General features: G+C 35.7%; 1 protein-coding gene and 1 pseudogene across 1 annotated transcript; both read left to right on the plus strand.

The window, feature by feature from the left end:
• The first annotated feature begins 2,340 nt into the window (after positions 1 to 2,340).
• LOC116600164 (olfactory receptor 5D18-like) lies at positions 2,341 to 3,291 on the plus strand. The gene has a single exon (XM_032360295.1). It carries the CDS (start codon positions 2,341 to 2,343, stop codon positions 3,289 to 3,291), a length of 951 nt encoding a protein of 316 aa, XP_032216186.1.
• Positions 3,292 to 4,570: 1,279 nt separating this feature from the next.
• LOC116599914 lies at positions 4,571 to 14,623 on the plus strand (annotated as a pseudogene).
• The last annotated feature ends 4,797 nt before the right edge of the window (positions 14,624 to 19,420 follow it).

Consider the following 19,420-nt stretch of genomic DNA (forward strand, 5'->3'; position numbering starts at 1 on the left):
GATGGGCACTGGTGGTTGGTAATAAGAACCGAACAGGAGGACATTCTGGGCAGACAGTGGCCTGAGGAAAGGCAAGAAGTAGTATCATCTTTAGCCCAGTCTGTCATCTTTCAGTTAGGCTGAAAGTCCATGCCAGCAGTGAAAAGAAGAAAGGACTTAACAGTGCATGAAATTTAATAATAAATGCACAATCCTCAACTTTGAATATTCCAAGTCTGAGATTTGTTGTTTACTGGTAAATCCTGGACAGAGCTTGGCAGGGCAGTAAATTGACCTAACACAGTTCAACTATGTGACTACAGGACTCCAGCATTATTATTAGATATATACCAAATGAAAGAAAATTGCAGAGTTCATTACCTTTTGGCATGACAAGATATCCCTGAAAAGATTAGTTTAGTTCTTAGTTTCAGTATTGGCTCAGACAGGCCAATGCTATACCCAGAATACTGAGAAAGTCCTCCAGAATATGTAGAAATCAGTGAGGAAAAAAATGAAAAGCAAACAAACAAACAAAGCACAACAAAACAAAAGACCAACACTAAAAATGTTTACCTAGAGAGTACAAGAACAAAAGATCTATTTTAATGTCTTCAGATATTTGAAAGTCTCTTTATATAGAGGGTTAGCCTTAATTTCTGTGAATTCTGGAAAGAGTCAGACCCATTTGGACCTTGAAGGCACAAGAAAATATAATAGGAAGAATACTACTCATGATAAACTTTCAAACATAGCATTGACTATGATGGTTATTGCTTTGGTAAGTTCCACTGACAGACTTGGAAGAGAGATCATGAGGATAGGAGCTTTAATATGAGGAAGGGGCAGTGGAAATTATCCCTAAAGACAGCACATTATAACACATGGAAATAATCAGGCATCCTCTGCCCTTCAACTGCACCAAGTCTTGTCTTAATCTTGGTTTAGAGTCCTCAGAAAGATGATGTGATGATATCCTCTAATGTTCTAGCAGTAACAGCAGTTCATATCTCAGAATTCTTAACGGGCATGAATGTCACCTAATAAAAGCCATCTAAGTTCCTGAATAGAGAAGCTTTTTTTTTTTTTTAATAAATCAATATATATAACTAAATACATGACGTTCACAACAGGTCGACCCAGTTTTCTATGAAACGGAAAATGTGGTCACATGACTGATGCACTATCCCTGGATTAGTGGTAGCTTTAATGATAAGCTGTTGCTTGTTACAGACAAAGCTAAAAGTTGTGTGGGTTCATGGATGTGTTCAAGGTGATGCTAGCATATTTACTATGTCTCCACTTCCAATTCTAGATTTAATCATGTGAAGACACTTTTTAGATTTAATTGTGTGAAATTTGTATTACTTGAACTTCTGCTGGCTTACAGAAACAAAATGTTTATATTTCTTAATCTAACTCATTGTTTCCACTTTTCTTGCCACATCAGAAAAAGGTTTTTGGTTGTTGTTCTAAGAGGTATTTCTCTTTCAGTACTCTGTGTGTGTGTGTGTGTGTGTGTGTGTGTGTGTGTGTGTGTGTGTATGTGTTATAATCACTGATAAATAAGCAGACTTCTTTTTCCATTTCAATATAATATGCACTACAGATTGCATAACCGACAGATGATACTTGATGTGAAACGTACAAAACTACTTTCAAAACACCCCCCCTCAGAAAACAATTTTAAATCATAGAGTATTTTGAGCCTTAAAAATGATGATATGGTGTGGATATAATTGGCAGAATGTAGTTATCTGTGGAATTTTTGACCACTCCACTTAAAGAGCCTCTTAGGTAGACGTTTTATGCATCCCTGATAATGGGATATACCTAGAATAGTAAACATTCTATATATCAAAACAGATTTGTGAGTGTCTAATGATATATTACACCCCCAAAATTTCCTATTATGTTTTTCTTTATGTATTAAAAGTGTTTAATTTTCCCAAAGTCACTTCTGCCATGGTCATATGGCTACTAAGATATGCTCAGTGTTTTTCAGATTATGCTCTGTGTCTCCTTTGTTCTTACTGAATTCTATTTTATCTTGAGGGCATTGAACGCTCTAAGAATCATGTGTATTTACAGATCTTTTATAGCACATACTACTGGTAAGTCCTATGTTTTTTTCTTATTTTCCAGATGAGGAAACTAAAGTACTGAAGGATACAGCTAATTGAACATAATCAAAAACTCAGTAAAGTCATGAAGCAAGATTCCAAAGTGAAGCAGAAGACCTATGAGTACCCACTGACTGCATTGCCTTCCCTGTCCTGATTGTCTTTTACTTTTCCTTCTCAAGTTCTGCCGCTCAATTCTCTTTGCTTCTCCTTTGCTTATTTTTTAAAATCAAGAACCATGGCCCTTGGTGAGGGAAATCAGAGCTCTGTGACCACATTCGTCCTCCTGGGTTTCTCAGAATACCCAAACCTCCAGATACCCCTCTTCCTGGTGTTCTTGATCATCTACACAGTCACTCTGGTGGGAAACCTGGGCATAATTGTGGTCATAAGGTTCAATCCCAAACTCCACACGCCTATGTACTTTTTCCTCAGCCATCTGTCCTTTTTGGATATTTGTTATTCCAGTGTCTTCACACCTAAACTGCTAGAAATCTTGGTCGTGGAAGACAGAACCATCTCCTTCAAAGGATGCATGGTTCAATTTTACTTTGTTTGTGCATTTGTGATAACGGAAATGTTCATGCTAGCAGTTATGGCCTATGACCGGTTTGTGGCTGTTTGTAACCCTCTGCTCTACACAGTTGCTATGTCTCAGAAACTCTGTGCCCTCTTAGTGGCTGGAACTTATGCGTGGGGTGGAATATGTTCCTTGACACTCACATATTCTCTTTTGGAACTATCCTACTGTGGTCCCAATGTTATAAATCACTTTGGCTGTGAATATTCTGCAATCCTCTCTTTATCCTGCTCTGACCCCTACTTCAGTCAGATGACGTGTTTGGTCATTTCTACATTCAATGAGGCTTGTAGCCTCCTGATTATCCTGGCTTCCTATTTATTCATAGTTGTCACCATCGTCAAGATGCCTTCTACTGGTGGACTCCAGAAAGCCTTCTCCACCTGTGCCTCCCACCTGACGGCCATCACCATCTTCCATGGGATCATCCTTCTTCTCTACTGTGTGCCCAACTCCAAAAGCTCATGGCTCCTGGTCAAAGTGGCTACTGTGTTTTTTATGGTCATGATCCCCATGTTGAACCCCCTTATTTACAGCCTGAGGAACAAAGATGTGAAAGACACGGCCAGAAAGTTAATCCATACGAAACTGCTTTCTCACTCAATGTAATTTTGATTTTTACAAACACACACACACACACACACACACACACTTTTAAATACTTTTTATTCATTGCATTTGCATTGATGGGTATTCATTTTTTTCTTCAAGTAATTGGAAAAAATTTATTCAGAAAATTAGTTAATTTATATACAACTGTGATTATTATGTCTCATTGTACTTTAAGAAATCACTTTCAGGGACACCTGGGTGGCTCAGTCTGTTAAGTGTCTTCCTTCAGCTCAGGTCATGATCCCAGAATCCTGGGATCAAACCCCACAGCAGGCTCCTTTTTCCATGGGGAGCATGCTTCTCCCTCTGCCTCTGCCTCTCCTCTCGTTTGTGCTCTGTTTCTCTCTCTGACAAATAAATAAATAGAATCTAAAAGAGAGAGAGAGAAGAAATCTCTTGCAGATTAAAAGAAAAGAAAGAAAGAAAATTCTGCTCAAGTTCTACTCTCAGAGTACAGTATGTTAAATAATGATCCTCTACAGAAGCCTTCATCCTAACTCCCAGAGTCTATGAATATGTTACCTTTCCATGTTCCCTCCCTCCCCTTTCTCCTTATTCTTCTCTTCCTCTTTCTCAAATCATGAAATATGACAAACACATAAAGAAGTAATTTTGAATAATTTTTCCTTTCCATGTGTTCCCTTTTCCAAGAAAGTAAAGACAAAACATTATCAGTACTTTTCAAAATATCTGTAAGTAGTCTCTAATCACTGCCTCTCTAGCACCACTAGGAGCAGACTTCGTTGTGGTGTTCAGAACTCTTTCTGTTTAGCAACAACTCCTAAGAATTGGTTATGAGAGTATAAATGCTAATTTTGCCTCCTTTTGGAGTGCATATAAGTGTAATCTTAGAGTATATATTCAATTTTATCTGGCTTTGGCTCAACATTTGTTTTGAATGGATGTTGAAATTATTAGCTGTAACAGTAGTTCATTTTCATTAGTGAAGAATGTTCCATAAAAAAAAAAGTCATAGTTGGTTTATTTATACTACTAATAAACTTTTGATTATTTCATCTTCTTGGCCTTTATGAAAATGCTGCTATGAACACTTTTTCACAGACATCTGCTTTTCTACACATAAGCAAGCTCTCATTCTGTGAGATGTGTCCTGTATCTGAAAGTTCTGGATCACAAGGAGCTGATTTCTTCTCTTTTATCAGATGCCATCAAACAATATTCCAAAGTTAGTGAATTAATTTAAATTCTCCCTATATCATGGGTGACTTCTAATTACTGCCCATTCTTACCAACATTCAATATTGTCACACTAGATATGTTAATATCTTCAATGTTGATAGGTGAGTAGTGGTTATCTCACTTTGGTTATAATTTAAATTCCTCTTATCAATGTGGTTAAATTTCCTTTATTTTATTTATTTATTTATTTATTTATTTATTTGAGAGAGAGAGAGAGAGAATAAGAGGAGGGACAGAGGGAGAGAATCTTCAAGGAAACTCCCCACTGAGTGCAGAGCTGGACACAGGGCTCATTCTCACGACCCAGGGTTCATTCTTATGACCCAGGTCATAAGATCATGACCTGAGCCAATATCAGGGGTCCAATGCTTAAGGAGGGCACATGTGGTGATGAGCATTGGATGTTATACACAACTAATGAATCATTGAACACTACATCAAAAACTAATGATAACCTATATGCTGGCTAACTGAACATAAATATAATAAGAGTTCAATGCTTAACTGACTGAGCCTCCCCGGTGAAAATTGCATTTTTTTTAATATGATTATTAGTAGTCATTTGGCTCTTTTTCCTTTGTGACAAACCAATTTTGGTTTTTTGCCCATTTTTCTATAGGTTGTTTGTCTTCTGTCATACATATGTAGTTCATTATACCTTTTAAATAAAAGCCCTTTGTTTGATAGATGTACCATGACTGTATTTTCTCCTAGACTATAGCTGTCTGTCCACTCTCTTGATGATGTATTTAATGACACAGATTTCTTAATGTTTACTGAAGCAGAGTTTATCAGAGTGTTCCTTTACAGTGTTGTGCTTCTAATGTCCTATTCAGGATATATTTATTTCCTCTAAATGAATGAAGATATTCCCACATTTTATGTGCTAAGTTGTCCCAAATTTCATACATTATTATCTTTGATATTGTATTCTATTTTCTCTTGGATTCTAGATCTTATTTTATTCCTTTTATGCTGATTTTTAAATTTATTCTAAGATCAAACTGGAATTAAATTTTGGTGTGATATGAAAAGTGGCTGATTTTATGTTTTAACCTATGGATGTATATTTTCCCAGAAATATTTCAAAATCATTCCATTAGACTGACCTAAAGTGCAGTTTTTTTCACATGTAAATGTCACTACATGTATAGCATACAAACTTTCTATATGCTTCTCTGCTTCATAGTCAGAACTATATGTAACTAATAAGATACAGTATCTAGTAAAGTCACTCCTGAAAAGTTGCTCCCTTTCCTGCAGGATAATTGAGATGTCTTTTGATCCTTACCTTTTCAAGCAAATTTTAGAATCATTCTTCCTTAGTTTTAAGACAGAATTACATCAGAAATATAGATCCATTTTGAAGGAAATGACAATTTGCATTCTTAAGTCTTCCAAATCATGAGAATGCTATATCTATCTGTTTAGATTTGTTTCAATTTTTGCAATAGACATTTTACCACATTGTTTTTTTGTAAAGTTCTTGCAAATATTTTGTGAAATTAATCTCTGAGTGTGTGATCTTTTTCATACTATTTTAAATTTCATTTGTAAGATGTGTATCATTTTTAGATCAGAATCTAATTTACTGCCATATTAATTTTACTTTGGGACACTCTACTAAATCTCATGAAAATTTTATAATTTTTGTAGATTAGTTTGGATTTTCAACATGTATATCATATAATCTCTGATTAAATATATTCTGATTTTGCTGTTTCCAATATTATTCCTTTTCATTATTTTTTGTTTTTGTCTAACTACCTAAGAAGTTCAGTGTAATTTTGAATAAACATAGTAAAAATGGCCATCCTTGATTTTCTCACTTCATAAGGAAAGCATTTAATATTTCATATTTAAGATGTTTTCTAGGGACACTTGGGTGGCTCAATCAGTTAAGTTTCTGCTTTCATCTCAGGTTGTGAATCCCAGGGTCCTGGGATGGAACCTTGCATCCGGCTGGCTCCCTGCTTAGTGTGGAGTCTGCTTCTCCCTCTCCCTCTGCCCTTCCTCCCTGCTCCTGCATACTCTCTCTCAAGTAAAAAAATAAATAAGTAAAATCTTAAAAAAAGAAATAGAATGCTGTTTCTGATAGGTTTTTCATACATTCCTCTTTTTTCCAGATTAACAAAGTTATCTGCTTTATTTGTCCATGTTTTTGCAATGTTTTGGAGTGTAGATGTGGAATTTCATTAAGCTGCTTTCTCTACATCTGAGTTCCTTTAATATTTTCATATGGAAACTTATATTTTTTGGATTCTTTAATGTTAAATCAAATGGTTATTGTCCTGAGAACATGAATTTTAAATGTTATATAATAAATTATTCTATTAGTTTATTAGTTTGTTCCCATATTCTTACATTGTTGTTAAGGATAGAAATTGGCAGAACTACTTTAGAGAGCAATTTGGTTAATACCTATCCTAAGAAAATGCACATAGCAATACCACTTCTGAGAAGTCCTCCTAGAGTTACTTTGAAAAGAAAAGGAAAGAGATACACATATTTTTTGGATATTTTTGAAGTATTATTTATAGTAACAAAAGAATATAGAATTTGAAATACTCATTATTGTTTGGCTTATAAATTGTAGTATTTTTTTTTTAGAAGGAACATACCATGTAGCCATTAAAAATGTTGTCATTTTATATGTACTCATTTGGACCAAATAAAGTGTTCCAGAAAAATTGAGCAAGAACCACACAGTCGTCCTAATTTAACATCATTGATGTAAGAAGTGCGTATGCATGTCTCTCTGTATATGAATATAGATATTCAGTATTATTTCTTGAGGATTCAAAAGAGTCAAAAAACAAGCAAAAATAGGTGGCAAGTGGAAAAGTTGATGGGATGACAGGCAGAAGGGAGGGAAGGAGGGAGATTTTCCTTTTAAACTATCTTTGGAATCACATTAGGTAAATGTGTCATGTAAAGAAAGACCATTACATTTAATTTATCATAAATGGTTTTATTTATTTTTTTATTAATTTTTTATTTTCAGCATAACAGTATTCATTTTTTTTAATTTTTAAAAGATTTTATTTATTTGACAGAGAGAGAGAAATCACAAGTAGACAGAGAGGCAGGCAGAGAGAGAGGGGAGGAAGCAGGCTCCCTGCGGAGCAGAGAGCCCAATGCGGGGCTCCATCCCAGGACCCTGGGATAATGACCTGAGCTGAAGGCAGAGGCTTTAACCCACTGGGCCACCCAGGCACCCAACAGTATTCATTATTTTTGCACCACATCCAGTTCTCCATGCAATCCGTGCCCTCTATATTACCCACCACCTGGTTCCCCCAACCTCCCACCCCCTGCCCCTTCAACACCCTCAGATTGTTTTTCAGAGTCCATAGTCTCTCATGGTTCACCTCCCCTTCCAATTTCCCCCAACCCCCTTCTCCTCTCCATCTCCCCTTGTCCTCCATGCCATTTGTTATGCTCCACAAATAAGTGAAACCATATGATAATTGACTCTCTCTGCTTGACTTATTTCACTCAGCATAATCTCTTCCAGTCCCGTCCATGTTGCTAATATAGAAATTGATGCCTCAGAATGTTGGCATGATCTCTCAATTTTATAATCACCAAGGTATCTGTTTCTATCATTCTCTTTTTTATAGATTGATTGGTACAGATATAAATATATGTTATACAGATAACAGATATAAATATATATTAATATTTTTGTGTTTTGAGTATTTCAATATTTATATATTTAATCTATGTATTTTGGATTGTAAATATATTATATTACAAATATCAGTATATTATTTTGAGAGCCAGATTATACTGAACTTGTAAAAATTAATTAAAATTTCATTGAGAATTCATCATCACCCTTTTATTCCATGATTTTAGAAGTGCTATTGCCTTCTTTGAACTGTAATATTATGCATCACTTTGGCTTCAAGAATTATTTTAACCATTTCTGGCAATGTTCATATTTTACACTCAGCTTATTTCATGAAATTATAAACTTTTGACCTGTTTCCAGGTTTGAGTTATTTTGTTGCTTATAATTAGGTTAGACTTTCAGAAATTTTTCATTGTACTGTATTGTGTGAAGAGTGACAGGGAGTTTTAAATACTACAGAGAATTAATGGTCTGGGGAATGGTCCAATTCCTACTTCTAATTAGCAACACAGGTTTGGAGTACTTAAAATAACTCCCAGATTGTTAATATCCAAAATACAATTATCTTTATGAAAATCACATTCTATGACAAAGTAGACATTAGAATCTCATGCTAATTCAAGAAACAACAGAGATAATATGTATAGAATTCTTTTTAAGTTGTAATTATAATTTGCAAATATAAATGACTAAAACTATACTATGAAATATTTATTTTCTTATTTTCATTTCACAAATATTGAATATATAACTAAGCTAGACACCAAATAAAATAGATACACAAGGAAAACAATCAAATTAAAGCACCACCTAAAGAAAATTGATATAATGAAATGTCTTTAGTCTGTTGTGACATTAGTATCTCTTTACATGAAGGGATGAAATTTGAATCCTGATTATTCTACATACCAATTTTGTGACCTAGAAAATTAGATTTTTTTATGTTTAGTTTTTTTCTTTGTGAAGCATGTGCAGTTTTAGAAAATGTTATGTAGGTTTGGATTCGCTAAATAAATTCTATTTTTTTAGTGATTAAGTGTTTGGAAATGCTAATTATTACCTGTTACATCGCCCACCTCTCCCTTCACATCCACAGCCACAGACATTAAAAAAGCAAGTGACAAAAGGTGTAGCAAAATGACTCAAAGTGAAAGCAAATGTGGATGTTGAAAGGCTAATTGTTACATTTATACTATTTCAGGTGATAGTGCCTTGGCAGCAACAGTTGTGATGGTGGGAAGTCCATGAAATGAGCCTATTAATGTGAATGTTGATATTTTTAATATAAGTTTTAAATTTTTAAATAATTTCCACTCTACAAAATAAATTGTAAAAATATTTCAGAGTTTCTGTACACACCTTACTCAATTACCCATATTGTTAACATCTTATACAATTAACATGATGCATTTGTCAAAGCCTTTGCACAGCATAGGAGACAATAAATAATAAAAAGGAAACCTATTGAATGGTAGAACACATGTATGAAACATGTATCTGATAAAGAATTAATTTCTGATACTACAAATAAGGAACTCATATAATTCAATAGCAAAAACAAACAAGCAAACAAAAAACAAAACAAGCAAGCAAACAAACAAACAAAAAACAACTTATAATCCAATTAGAAAGTTGGCTAAGGACTGAATTTAGACATCCTTTCTAAGATATACAAACAGCCAAAAGGTGGGCCAAAAGAAAAAGAAAAAAAGTTTGATGTCACTTAATTATCAGGAAAATAAATACAAATCAAAACAATGACTCACCTCAAACTTGTATTTATATATATATATATGTAATGATATATATGTTACATATATATTGTTATATATATTGTTATATGTATAACACATGTTGATAAGGCTATGAAGAAATAGGAACCCTTATGCACTGTTGATGGGAATGCAAAATAGTGCAGTTGCTATGGAAAACCATATAAAGGTTTTTCAAAAAATTAAAAATTTAAGTAACATGTGATCCAATAACCCTGTATCTTGATATTTATCCAAAAGAATTGAATTCAAGATTTTAAAAATATTTTAGCATTCTCATGTTCATTGAAGAACCATTCACAATATTCAAGGTGGAAAAATGCCTAAATGTCCATGGATAGATAAATGGATAAAGAAAATATGCAATCGGATACAATTCATCCCTAAAAAAAAAGGAAATTCCATAATATGTGACCACAAGGATTAACTCTGAGGACATTATGTAAATCAAATAAGTGAGTCTCAGAAAATAAATTCCACTTAAACAATATATATAAAATAACCAGATTATTGGAATCAGAGAAGGGAATGAAAGTTGCTAGGGACTGGGGGAAGGGAAGAAAAGAAGTTACAAATTAGTGGGTATAAAGTTTCAGTTTGGGGCGCCTGGGTGGCTCAGTGGATTAAGCCGCTGCCTTCGGCTCAGGTCATGATCTCAGGGTCCTGGGATCAAGTCCCGCATCCGGCTTTCTGCTCAGCAGGGAGCCTGCTTCCTCCTCTCTCTCTGCCTGCCTCTCTGCTTACTTGTGATCTCTCTCTGTCAAATAAATAATAAATAAAAAATCTTTAAAAAAAAAAAAAGAAAAAAAAAAGAAAAAATAAAGTTTCAGTTTAAAGGATGAGTAGGTTCCAGAGATCTGCTACATAAAATTATATTTGCAGTCAACAATACTGTATTCTATACTTAAAAATCTCTTAAGAAGGTAAATATCACATCAAGTGTTATTACCATGATAAAATGAAAAATTTGAAAAGAAGCATTAGTACATTACAGGGCAGCTTGGGTGGCCCAGTTGGTTGAGCTTCTGACTCTCGATGTTAACTCAGGTCATGATCTCAGGGATGTGAGATTGAACCCTGTGTCGGGCTCCATACTCAACACTGAATCTGAGAGTCTCTCTTCCTCTCCCTTTGTTTCTCCATCAGCTGCTGTAATCTGTCAATAAATAAATAAATAAATAAATAAATAAATAAATAAATTTTCTTTGTAAAAAGAAGCATTAGTAGTACATTATGATCACTAAAATTTAACTTTATATAGATTCTTCATTTTTTAAACTTTTTCCCATCAGTGCTTTCTTTCTTGTCTGAGGTCCAATCCAGGCTTGGATTACAACCACATTGCATGTAATTGCTGTGTGTCTTCAGTCTACTCTGGTCTGTGAAAGTTTTTCATTCTCTTCTCGTTCTTGACTCTGACAATCCTAAGGAATAGTGGCTAGGTATCCTGTGAAATGCTTCCAAATATGAGTTTGCATAATGATTTTCTCATTTTAGGCTGGGATTATGGGTTTGGGGAAAGAATATCAGAGATAAAACCTTTCTCCTCATATAGTATCAGGAGGTAAATGATATCCTCATTATATCACTGATGATGGTCGCCTTCATCCTTTTGCTTAAGGTAGTGTTGAACAAGTATTCCACACCAGTGTGGAATTTGAAATGCAGTTGAGTTAATAACAACTACTTTTGGATTGTTCTTCTTCTCTTTTCTTATTTTGAATTCAACAGTTCATGTGTTCTTCAATTAATACATATTATTTCAGGAGCACCTGGGTAGCTCAGTCTGTTAAGCATCTGCCTTTGGCCTGAGATTTATTAACCATAAGAAGAAATTCTCAGTAAATTAAGAACTTCTGGTTTCAGGTCAGTTCATTTCTCTTTTGGTAGCTTTCAATTTAGGTGGGAAACATGGAACTCCAGCTCAAATAGACTATTCCAAAAATTATATACAACCCATTTTGAGGTCAGAGATATTTTTACTCACGAAGCATAAAGTGTTTCTGAGAACTAAATTTTGTATTACAGAAACTGGCAGCAGTGAGCAATTTGGAAGTCACAGAAAATTATGGGTTATTTATTAATTTTGTAATCCCGTATGCCTAGTCTCAGTATGAATACAAACCAAATCCTACTCCATTAATTTTCACCAAAATCACTTGAAATTGGTAGGGTCGGGATACCAAGTCTTTTTCATTGACCTCATAAGTGCTCCACTAAGCCAGAACAGTGTAGCAATCTCTCTAATAAGCCACAATTTTGCTAATAGTTTCGAATGTTGGAGGAAGCTCATTTATTAAAATATCCTGAATAATAATGTATATTTACAATGTATCTGCCTGGTCTCACTTGCTGTTGGAAAGAATATGCTGATGATGGATGCTCTAGGCTTGGGGGTTGCTTGTAGTACATGTTTAGGCACTCACATTGAGGCTGACACTGCTTCCAGGCAAAGCTAGGACGATGGGACAGATAACTCATCTAATTCTGTTGCAGTTAATGTCTGAATCTCGAGACTATTCATTTTATGTGTCTATCCTCTTATTTCCTAATATTGCCCAGGTTTTCCTCATCATAGGAAAGGGCTTACTTCTATTGGTCCAGAAAATGTGTTATTTTCATTGTATCATAGAACATATTTTGTATGGAGCCATTCACCATTGTTGGTGAATATGAGATACTCCTGTTCCTCTGTGTATATTCAAATTAATTACATATTTGTAATTTTATAATATATAATGGAATGAATGATGTAAGACATATTATTAAATAGCTAATGAAATGTTAATTAATTACATTTAATTGATAAAATAATATATGTTGGGAAAAATGTCAATAAAAGACCGACAAAACTATCCCTGAAGGCAGTATACCCTTAGTAGAAGTTGGACGGAAGCTAGATGATTATTTCAGGAATAAGAGTCTATAACGCATTCTCAAGTGTTAGGTATATGGGATAGACTAGATACCTTTTAAGGTTTATTTCCACTCTCTTTTTTTTTTTTTAATTTCTTTTCTGCGTAACAGTATTCATTATTTTTGCACCACACCCAGTGCTCCATGTAATCTGTGCCCTCTCCACCTGGTTCCCCACCCTGGTTCCCCCAACCTCCTACCCCCCGCCCCTTCAAAACCCTCCGGTTGTTTTTCAGAGTCCATAGTTTCTCATGGTTCACCTCCCCTTCCAATTTCCCTCAACTCCCTTCTCCTCTTAAATTCCATGGGTATTTAATTCTGTATAATGCCTAGAAAACTCTGAATATATAAAATATTAATACGAAGATTTATGCGGCACCAGTTGCAATGCCAAGTGATCTTGATCCTTTGTGTAATTCTTAAAACCAAAACAAAGTTCTCTGTGCTTCTTTTCTGCCTCTTTTCCTCCTGTTTTACACAATTACTTTTGTGGTCTAAATTTGTATTTCAGTTCAAAGTAATAATACTGATGAGGGTTAAATTTTAAGCAGCAGAATGATTAATATGTTTTATATACCAGTGATTCCAATAATTTAGCACACATCAAAATCGCCTGGAGAATGGGTTAAGTCAAGAACTGTGAGCCCCATCCTAGGGTTTCTGATTCTGAAAGTTGGTGATGGGGTTAGAGAATTTGCACCCCTCACAACTTCTCAGTCACTCCTGCTGTTGCTGGTTTGGGGACCATACTTTGAGATTCACCATTCTATGGCAACTTCACAGTTGCCTATGAAGACTCTTCTCTCTTCCTCTTTTCCATTCAGTTCTACTTTTCAGAACTAACCGTTGGGTCTTTATTCATCAGCAATCATGATGTAATCTGAAGGAAATCAAAGTCTCATACCCACTTTTATTCTCTTGGGATTTTCAGAATATCCAGGTTCTACTCTTCCTAGTTTTCTTGTCTATTTATATGATCACCACTGTGAGAAATTTGGGCATGATAATAATCATCAAGATCAATCCAAATCTCCACAGGAACATGTATTTTTTCCTTAGTCATTTGTCCTTTGTGGATTTTGGTTTTTCCACCGTAGTTATACTTACATTGTTGGAGAACTTGATTGTGGAGGACAGAACAATCTCCTTTGGTTGCATTAGGCAATTTTGCTTTACTTGCATATCTGGAGTAACAGAAACTTTAAAGTTAGCAGTGATGGCCTATGACCGTTTTGTGGCATTTGTAACCCCTTGCTATATAACACCACTGTGTCTCAGAAGCTGTGCGCTCTGCTGGTGGCGAGATCTTACTCGTGGGGTATAGTGTGTTCCCTGACACTCACATATTTCCTTCTTGCATTATCCTGTTGTGAATCTAGCATCATAAATAATTTTATCTGTGACCTCTCTGTAATTGTTTCTGCCTCCTGTTCAGACCCCTAGATCAGCCCCATGCTGTGTTTTATTATTGCCATATTCAACGAGGTGAGCGGACTGATGATTATTCTGATGTCCTATATACGCATTTTTTCACTGTTATGAGGATGTCTTCTACAAGTGAGTGCCGGAAAACCTTTTCCACCTGTGCCTCTTACCTGACAGCCATCACAATCTTCCACAGGACCTTCCTTTTCCTCTACTCTATCCCTAATCCTAAAAAGTCTTGGCTCATAAAGTGGCTTCTGTGTTTTACACAGTGGTGATTCCCATGCTGAATTCCTTGATCTACAGCCTTAGGACCAAAGACATGAAAGATATATTCAGAAGATCAGTTGTTGCAAAATTGCTTTGTCACTCAATATAATAATGTAAGGTTCAGGGACACCTGCTTGGCTCAGTGGGTTAAAGCCTCTGCCTTCCGCTTGGGTCATGTGGGATCCAGCCCCGCATTGGGCTCTCTGCTCAGCGGGGAGCCTGCTTCCTCCTCTCTCTCTCTCTCTCTGCCTGTCTCTCTGCTTACTTGTGATTTCTGTCTGTCAAATAAATAAATAAAATATTTTTTAAAATATTGTTAGATTCATTATTTTATTTCTGAAAAAAAAAAACCTGATTTACTAAACTAGAGATTGTTCAAAGCTTGTTGGGCAGTTGATGATTTAAATCACTTTTCAGGGGCGCCTGGGTGGCTCAGTGGGTTAAGCTGCTGCCTTCGGCTCAGGTCATGATCTCAGGGTCCTGGGATCCTGTCCTGCATCGAACTCTCTGCTCAGCGGGGAGCCTGCTTCCTCCTCTCTCTCTGCCTGCCTCTCTGTCTACTGTGATCTCTCTCTGTCAAATAAATAAAATCCTTAAAAAAAAAATCACTTTTCAACAGGCTATTAGTTAATATACTTATAGCAGCACATTTTATGATTAGTGATATTCTGTGCATTAATTTTAGTGAAATATCTCCAGACATGCAAACCAAAATTTAAAAATAAAATTATTTTATTGTATTATGTGATATTTGTAAGTTATTTTAAAATATTTTATCACTTAGTGTAATTGTATAGGTATGTTTCCAAAATAAAGCTAATCAACCATTCATCAAATACATGCAGATCTAGAAAGTTTCCTCTAGAATTGCAATCAGGCTGCTTCTGCTCTGGAGATCACTTTAACAAGTGTTCCAGCTCACTGCACCTTATACAGCATCAACATTTTGCTATTCTTATATCGAATGAGAGAAGATGACTTTTATTCAGGAAAAATTAATTAATTAATTCATTTATTTATTTATTTATTTTTAGAAGATTTTATTTATTTATTTGACAGACAGGGATCACAAGTAGGCAGAGAGGCAGGCAGAGAGAGAGGGGGAAGCAGGCTCCCTGCGGAGCAGAGAGCTCCATGCGGGGCTCGATCCCAGGACCCTGGGAATCATGACATGAGCTGAAGGCAGATGCTTTTACCCACTGAGCCACACAGGCGCCCCCAGGAAAAATTTAAATGGACCCAAGCATATCTGGTTATTCAAATTTCAGCAAACATGTCAACATAATTCAATGGAAAAAAGATGCTTTTCAACAAGCATTACAGAGACTGGATATCCATATGGATAAAGGAAGCTTAACTCTTATCTCACACCACACACCGTTATTAACTTGAATTCAATGAAATGGATCAGAGTGCTAAGCATAAAAATTAAAACTAAAGAATTTTAGAATAAAACATGAAAAAATAATAGTTTAAAATTTGAGGTGCATTTTTTTTTTGCTAATGCATTTTTTTTATTATTATTATTATTATTTTTATTTTATTTTATTTTATTTTTTTTTATTTCCAGCATAACAGTATTCATTATTTTTGCACCACACCCCGTGCTCCATGCAATCCGTGCCCTCTATAATACCCACCACCTGGTACCCCAACCTCCCACCCCCCGTCCCTTCATTTTTTTTAAGATAAAACACAAAAGGGATGGATTCTCAGAAAACTGACAAAAAGAACTTCACCAACATAAAAATTGGTTATGAAAGTGTTTTAGTGGTAAAGGATCTTGGTTAAAAAAAAAACAACAACAACAACAACTGTAAAACACAGGCTGGGAGTAAATATTTTATATATATGTGTGTGTGTGTGTCTGTGTGTCTGTGTTTGCCACGTATATGTGTATATACACATTTGAAAAAAGGATTTGTTTGTAGAACATTTTATAAAAAACTCTTTACGCTCAAAATAGATAGACAAGGAGTACCTGGGTGGCTCAGTGGATTAAGCCACTGCCTTTGGCTCAGTCATGATCTTTGGGATCAAGCCCTGCCTGGGGCTCTCTGCTCAGCAGGGAGCCTGCTTCCCCCCCCACCCCCCACCTCTCTGCCTACTTGTGATCTCTCTCTCTCTGTCAAATAAATAAATAAAATCCTTAAAAATAAAAAAAATAAAAAAATAAAAACCAGGTAGACAATCTAGCTAAAGGTGAAATTTTAAGCAGACACTTGACAAAAACAAACATACAAATCATCTATAAATATATGAAAATACAATAAACATTATTAATCATCAGTGAAATTCTGATTAAAATCACAGTGAGCTACCACTGAACACCAATATGAATGGCCAAAACAAATGACTGAAATGCCACGTATCAGTGAGAATGCGGAGCAAAGAGAATGCTCACACGTTTCAGATGGGGATAAAAGGTAAAATGAGCTTGAAAACAGTTTAACAGAGTCTTCTGAAGTTATGTGGACACTTCCCACACACCTGGACAATTCCTTCTTTAGGTGTTCATCCATGAGAAATGAAATCCTACGTACTTTAACTGAAGTTTCTTATTGCATGTGAAATAACACAGAGAATGGAAGAGTAAGAAAAGCAGTGTGTAGAGGATATTTTTGATCTTTTATGAACTTTTTTTTACTTTGTTCCTTTAAGAGCTGATTTTTAGGGCCACCTGGGTGGCTTAGTCAGTTAAGCTTCTACCTTTGGCTTGGGTCATGCTTCCAGAGTCCTGGGATTGAGTGTCACGGCGGGCTCCTTGCTTAGCACAGAGACATTTTTTTCCCTCTCCCTCTGCCTGTTGCTCCCCCTGCTCGGCTCCCTATCAAATAAACAAATACAATCTTTAAAATAAATAATAAAATACAATAAAAAGTGATTTTTCTAGAAGGAGTAGCTTTGCTTTCATAAACAGTTTTTTTCTATTGACCACTAAAAAGTAAACAGGAGATGGCAGGAAAGATACGGAAAGTCTTTGTCACTTTAACATAGAGGAATTTATATTTATATATATAAATGAAGTATGGTACTATATAGATATACTAGTTAATGCATGTGCCTTTAATGATCTTCTCATTGTCCCTTTGATGACCTTCTTATACCAAGACTTTGAAAAATGTACTGATGAGGTATAAGTGTTCTGATGTAATTGTCCTTTTGGGAATCAAGGTAAGGGTACAATTTGTTTATAACAGAATGGTTTTCATATTGTTATTAATTCTGAGAAAAGACAGGCATGGCATATATGAGTAAATTGTCAGGTCATCCCAAGAAAACAGTTAGTTTTGGCTTTAAGCAGAGGAAGATTAGAAGAATGATTTGTCATAATGGTCCTAGAAAGCTTACTGATATAAAAGGGGAAAGAGAGGTATTTCAGAAATTAGCAAAGAGACCATTAAAATTAGCCATCCTGTGATTCATCCCTGTTACTCAAGAGTGGTTGGCTTTTGACTGAGACCTAACCACTATGTATCTCCCTCAGATCTCAAAGGGTACAATGCTTGTGCTCCCCCCACCTCCCCAGTTTTGGACTTTAGTTCTTTCTTTTCCTTCCCAATGCACCCTAATAGTCAGACAAACATTGTGAGGGGAGATGAGAGATGGTCAAGATTTTGTGAGAGGTCTCAATTCTCTGGTGAGATTTTTAATTATTTTTCTTTAAGCACCATGAAATTTCTTTTTTTTTTCTTTTATTTATTTATTTTTTTAAATTTGACAAATAGAGATCACAAGTAGGCAGAAAGGCAGGCAGAGAGAGAGAGAGAGAGAGGAGGAAGCAGGCTCCCCGCTGAGCAGAGAGCCTAATGGGGGGCTCCATCCCAGGACCCTGGGATCATGACCTGAGCCGAAGGCAGAGGCTTTAACCCACTGAGCCACCCAGGCACCCCAGCACCATAAAATTTCTGTAGGGCATTTCAATCTTTCTCTCTGGTTCAGATACCCAGCCTCACACAGCAATCTAGAACACAACAAATGCCTTGTAGGGAAAATGAGTCATGAGTTTAGGGTTTCTTTAGTTTTCAATTTATCACTAAATTCTTAAATAAATTGATCAAATAAATTTCTCTTGTGTCCACAAAGTACTGCTAGATTGTGTTCTCCGTGCTGTCCCTCTGCAAGGGCCAAATGTGCTCAGCCTGTGCCCAAAACCAGCAAAAATGTGATGGTGAAGGAAAAAGTTGGTGACTGCCAGGAAAAGAAGTCATAAGAAGATTTCTTCAAGCAGAGGGAAAACAAATAGATCTTGGGAAATAAGCACAGAACATGGAAAACTCAACCACATAGTTGCCCTTGGCAGGTGAATATGGCTTAAAGCACATAGTAGGCAATCATTGATTTGGCAAATGTATTATTTTCCTTTCTTATAAGATTTATTTTTGAGGGAAAGACAAAAAGTAGGGGGAGGGACGAAAAGGGAGAGGGAGAGAGAGAGAGAGAATCTCAAGCAGACTCCCCACTGAGCAGAGAGCCCAGGGTGGGTCTTCATCTCATGAACCTGAGATCATGACCTGAACCAAAATCTAAGAGTTGGATGCCAATGGTGAGGAGCAGGGAGAGTATGGAACAGATGCCAGTACAAGTGGAAGAAAAACAATGCAGACCCCTGTGATTCTGGAGAAAGGCCACGTCATCTACAATAAACAATTCTACTCTTTGTGATAAAATAGGCTTGTTATGTTAGGGGTTCCTGGTAGTGTCTGGCAAGAGTTCTTCAGGTTGTCAGGGCCCAAGGGAAGTGTTGAATGAATCTAAATGGGTGGTATTTGGGCAAAGTAGAACCAATGGATTGCTTGACATCCACTGGTTTTAGAAAGAAACACACTTCCAAAATACATTTGTCAGTTTTCAGAATGTATGGACACAAAAAGATTATAATATTCAATTATGTTAATATAACCTT

Source organism: Mustela erminea, chromosome 9 (genome assembly GCF_009829155.1).
Source record: "Mustela erminea isolate mMusErm1 chromosome 9, mMusErm1.Pri, whole genome shotgun sequence".
NCBI classification, from domain to species: Eukaryota; Metazoa; Chordata; class Mammalia; order Carnivora; family Mustelidae; genus Mustela; species Mustela erminea.